Source organism: Poecilia reticulata, linkage group LG15 (genome assembly GCF_000633615.1).
Source record: "Poecilia reticulata strain Guanapo linkage group LG15, Guppy_female_1.0+MT, whole genome shotgun sequence".
NCBI classification, from domain to species: Eukaryota; Metazoa; Chordata; class Actinopteri; order Cyprinodontiformes; family Poeciliidae; genus Poecilia; species Poecilia reticulata.
Genome location: NC_024345.1, coordinates 30400039 through 30405227, shown reverse-complemented (window position 1 = coordinate 30405227; position 5189 = coordinate 30400039). Strand labels below are relative to the sequence as shown.

Sequence of the window (5189 nt, the reverse complement as noted above, 5' to 3'; positions counted from 1 at the left end):
CATCCGACTCTGCTCCTGTTCTACAGAACCACCAGAACCACCAGAACCTTTAGGCTACACACACTGAGATCAGCTGTTCGGGGTCCAGATGGTGGTGATGTCACGGCTCTGGTTGAAGGTCATTGGAGGAGCCTCTGCTTCCCTGTGACCTCAGAGACGCATCGGGTCAAATATCAGGCGGAGACTGCGGACCTCCACTGGTCCGGTTCTGGCTCCTGCAGCGGTCCAGATGTTCTGCAGAACAAAGCGGTCTTCATCTCAGCATCAGACGACCTCGACCAGTGCTGCTGTTCCCTCGTGGAGCTGCACCTGGTTCTGATGGGTCAGCCGGTTCTTCCTGGTGACGCCGCCCTGCAGTTCCAGTAGTACTGGACTGGAGGCGGGAGAACCTCCATCCTGGTTCTGGTCAGGTCGAGGCCCGGTCCACTCTGCTGTGGCTCTGTCTTTGTGACTCAGTAAATCTGAAATAAAGGTTAAACTTTCTTGGCGTCTTTCTGGATCAGAACCGGACGGTTCAGACCCGGCAGCAGTTTTTTTAACGCCTCAGCCTGTCGGTGGTTCATGACTCCACTGAGGCTCGTTACAGGAGAAAAGACTTTAACATCACAGTTATTAACTTATAAGACGAAACTGGCTCAGGACCGAACAGCGTTCAAACAATGAGACGTAAACCTAAAGTAACACATTTACGATCATTACAAATGGATCAGATGTGATCAGTTTCGCTCACAGATCCTGAGTCCAGCTGCATTACAGGAAGATCAGTCAATCCAGTGTGCAGGTGGGTTTTGCATACCTTAAAATGGGTGCCATAGATAGTAGTTGCCATATTTTATAGTCTTTCTTCTGTTCTGCATCCAGGCGGATATTTTTTCTGGGGTCACAGCTCCTGATCTGTTGAGCTGGAAGGGGGGCGTCTCATTTCCATTTTGCTGTAATGCATTTCTTAGCAATTGCCAGAAGGACTTCAGTGAGTTTCTTATAATTTGTCTTTAGATTGGAGTTTGTAAAGTTCCCCAATAAACAACTTCATCCAACTCAGGTCTGCTCAAACGGAACCAGAAAGAGGTTTTTATCTCCACGGCAGCAGCATGTTCACTGAATCTGACCAAAACCGCGACTGGAACCAGTTTAATCAACCTCAGATAATTTTGACCCATGTAAACTGGACTGAAACTAGTAGCATCAGTCTGGAGTCAGAGTGGCTGATGCAGGTTACATCTGGGCTGAACCAGTTTGGATCCAATCTGGATGAATCTGAAACCAGTGTGAACCATTACTAGGGCAAACTGGACCGAGCTAAACGCTGTTTGGGGACAGTTTCCAGTTTAAGCAGAAGTTCAAGCAGAGAACCGAACTGCGCTTCCTCGGTCAACCTGTGGGGGCAGCATCGCTCTTTCCACTGATTATTCATAAGAAGAAGAGACGTACCGGAGCGGTACTGGAAGAAACTCGTGAATAAACTTAAATATTTGACACATTCGTTGGTAGAAGCGGTGTTTTTTCGGACTGGGAGGTTAGATAGGGGTGCTAAGCTGCTGTTCACGGTAGAGCGGCGGGTTAAGTGGCTGCATTTCAGCTTTAACGTCGGACTGTGGTTAGTTAGCCTGCGGCTAACGGAGCTGCTAACCTCCTCGGTGTCTCCCTCCCGATATGGGCCGCGGAGACGGACCCACGAGGGACAGGACTCCTCTCGGACCTCCAGGGGAAGACGTACCTCCTTTCGAGATGGGGCCGCCGGGCTGGGGCCCTCCTCCACCAGGAGGTTGGGGACCTCCGCCTCCCGGTGGTTGGGGACCACCGCCCCCAGACGGATGGGGTCCAAGAGGCCCTCCGCTTCCAGACTGGGACCCTAGGGGACCCCCTCCTCCGGAATGGCGTCGCCCTTATGACTGGGGCCCAAGAGGTCCCCCACCTCCTGATTGGGATCCGAGACTTCCCCCACCCCCGGACTGGGACCCCAGAGGCCCCCCGACTCCTGACTGGGACCCCAGGGGTCCCCCTCCTCCAGGTTGGGGCCCCAGAGGCCCCCCACCCCCTGAATGGGACCCCAGAGGCCCCCCTCCTCCAGCTTGGGGCCCATATCCTGATGACTGGGTGCCTCCCCCAGACTGGCAGCGACCCCCGCATTGGAGAGGCTGGGGTCCAGAGTGTCCTGACCCATGGGGTCCGGGGGCCGTCTCACCTGTCCCTCCTGTTCCACCTGTCCCACCGGTCCTTCCACCTGGTCTACCCCCGCCCGGTCTACCCCCACCCGCTCCTATTGGCATCCCCCCTCCAGACCCTGCGGCCGTCCCGCCTGTCCCTCCTCCGGGCTGCATGCCTCCATTTGGGTTCCCGCCCCCCTTCTCGGCCCCGGTTTGGACTGCCGAGGTGAGGTTCAGAGGGGAACTGGTCCCCAGCAACGGGGTCTTACTGGTTCCAGATCTGTGGCTCTGGTCAGATCATGAGAACTGATTCTGTTTTCTCTGTTCAGCCAGTGGTGGAGGAGCCGATGCCCAACCCGCCGCCTGACCAACCGGAGTGGGTGAGTCTGGTTCCGGCCCGGAGCTCAGCACAGCTCACTGGTCCATTCATCTCTGACCGCAGAACCAGTTTAAAATGGTTTGGAACCACTTTAAACCAGTCTGAAGTCATTATACTAATCTCTGATTGGTTGGTTTTCTGGTCTCTGATTGGTCGACCGCCAGCTTCCTGTTTAGTCTTTTCTTCTCTCCTCCAGATCAAGGCTCTTATTTCTGCTCCACCTGGTGACTCGACTCCAGTTGAGACTAAAAAAGACTCTGACGCCCCCGCCGTCACCAAGGCCGCGCCCTCTGACCCCACCCCGGCTGCTGCCCCCACACCTCCCGCCGCCCCGAAGCCTGAGCCCAGGTACACGGCCAAGGCGCTGGGGCTGCTAGGAAAGCGGACCTTCGAGAGGTGAGTGGGTTCTGGTGTCCTCCAGATGTTGGAGCCAGGTGTTTAATCTGAGCGTCTCTGTGTTCAGGCCTCCACCCGGCAGATCCACGGGGATCATCTCCTTCGTCGGGGTGAGGATTCTGCACTGCCACCCTCTCTGAGGTCCGACGGACCCAGCTAGAACCTGTCAGTAACGTTCTTCCTGTCCACAGCCAACGTTCGGCTCCATCGAGAGGGAAGACCTGGAGAAGTTCCAGTTCAGCTTCGATGTCTTCTTTGGGAACCCCAATGCCCTGACGCCCGGCGTCCGGGTCCACTTCACGGCCTGCAAGGAGAAGGTGAGTCTGCGGCGGTTCTCCCTGCGGTCCGGTCAGAACCACCGTCTGAAGCCGTCTCTGCTTCCTTGGACAGAACCGGGCCGTGGCCACGGATGTGAAAGTGGCTCCGGGGGGAACGGAGAACGTGGATCCGGAGATCTACGAAGCCGTGGTCAGCCAGGCCATCGAGGAGCCGCAGGTTAGTGAGGAGGAGGAGCCACAGGTCTTCCTCGCTCTGGTTCTGGTTCCTTTCTGGCGGCCATGTTGAGCTCATACCTATGGATGATGCTCAGAACCGCCAGTAAAACTACAAATCTCAAGATGCATCAGGCTGCAGTAACCTGGCGATCCAGGGATGAGAATGGTGTTGCTTAGCAACAGCTGACTGATGACATCACACTTAGACTCAGCTGATAGTGGGACATGTCGTTGCTAAGGTAACGGTGATGAACTCCTTCAGTCTGCTAGCAGCTCAGTGTCTGGACTGCAGGTACAGTGCGTCCTGCAGGACACCAGGCTCTGCTCACCCACTGCCTTTGCTTTTGCTGCTCCTCTTTAAATCTCTGACTGTCTGCCAGAGACCCGGTCACAGGCCCAAGAACAAGGTGTGTGGTGGTGAGCAGAGGCCTTTGGGTCCAGAAGATGCTCCAGAAGGTCTCTGGGTCTTCAGCTCTGGTCCGTGTCCCCGCAGCCCGGCGACCGGCAGTACCCCGGCCAGGTGCACGTCACCCTGGGCATGGTGCGGACCAACCTGGCGTTTGAGAGGAAGGACAGCACAGTGACGCTGCTGAAGGACGATCAGGTGCTCATCAACGTTCTGACCGACATCGTCACGGAGAAACGGCGAGCCACCAACATCAGACCCAAGATCCCCGCCACCTTCGGCTCCACCAGGGAGACCAGGGAGAAGGTGAGGCGGCGCCGCCCAGCAACCAGACCTGCTGTTGAGCTGCTGCTTGATGCCGTTTGTCCTGCAGGGTGTCATTGTCAGTCTGAAGGAAAACGAAGGCGTCATTCAGTCAGAAGAACACGGGGAGCTTCAGTTTGAGACCAGAGAGAACTTGAGTGATGTGGACTTCACTGAGGAGGACATCAATGAGGAGGTGGAGTTCACGGTCCTGCCGGTACGTTGCTTTGCTTCCCCAGCAGCTCTTGGTGCTGTAATCATGATTGAGATCAGGTGTGATCTGTGTTGTGACGTTCCTGTGTCTCTGGGTCAGCTGAGAGGGGGGAAGCGGGCCGTCAGGATCAAACGAGTCAAAGAGCCCCTCCTCCTGACACTCTGTGGTGCCTCTAGCTCCGCCCCCGAGGAACTGGACAGCACCAATGGGGAGAAGGTCTCTCTGGGCCACGACCGGACAAAGTCCAAGTCCAGGGAGGAGCTGGAGCCTCACATGGTGCTGGACGCAGAGCTCTACGAGGGCATCGTCAGCCAGACCATCATCGAGCCCAAGGTAGGCTTCATCGCTACGGCCTGTTTGGTTCCCTCATGGTTTTAGGTTCTTGAATAAGGTGAACCGCAATGCCTCGTTTCCGCTGGACGATGCAGTCCGATGTATTCAGGAGAACTGCCAGGTGGCCTCTCACTGGGCAGGCGGGCTAAACACAAACGCCAAAACAAACCTGACGCTAGCAGTGATGTTCTTCTGGGTGAGGAGAACCAGACCCTACTGCTGCGGTACAGGCAGGGGAGAGAGTAAGGGGTACAGCAGGTGCTGCTACCCCTAAAAGATTTAGTGGGGGTAGCAGCACCTGCTAGAGGAGCGGCTGTCAGCTGTAAAACATGAACGGGTCACTGTGCAGCTGTGACTGGTTAGTTTTTCAACAACAATCTAAAACAGACTTAATCAGTTAATAAATAACTTTTTCTCATTTCATATCGTTTCTGAACTGATCCTGCTTTAATACAGCAACATGTGGATCTGAAGGTTTAGAGTCTGAGAGCGGCAGGTCCTCTGATTGGCTGAGAGC

General features: G+C 55.6%; 1 protein-coding gene across 3 annotated transcripts in view; it reads left to right on the top strand.

The window, feature by feature from the left end:
- The first annotated feature begins 1395 nt into the window (after window positions 1-1395).
- Window positions 1396-5189, top strand: part of LOC103477406 (uncharacterized) — a 20733-nt gene continuing 16939 nt past the window's right edge. For 2 of the 3 annotated variants that reach the window (XR_535642.2, XM_008430513.2), the window contains exons 1-9: window positions 1396-2373; window positions 2477-2527; window positions 2723-2922; window positions 2990-3032; window positions 3114-3239; window positions 3313-3417; window positions 3910-4128; window positions 4196-4342; window positions 4439-4672. Coding sequence is in view for 2 of the 3 variants with exons in the window: in XM_008430513.2 (XP_008428735.1) it covers window positions 1654-2373; window positions 2477-2527; window positions 2723-2922; window positions 2990-3032; window positions 3114-3239; window positions 3313-3417; window positions 3910-4128; window positions 4196-4342; window positions 4439-4672 (1845 nt within the window). In the remaining variant the exon portion in view is untranslated. The remainder of the gene's footprint in view (window positions 2374-2476; window positions 2528-2722; window positions 2923-2989; window positions 3033-3113; window positions 3240-3312; window positions 3418-3909; window positions 4129-4195; window positions 4343-4438; window positions 4673-5189) is intronic. The other variant, XM_008430512.2, reaches the window with a different exon arrangement.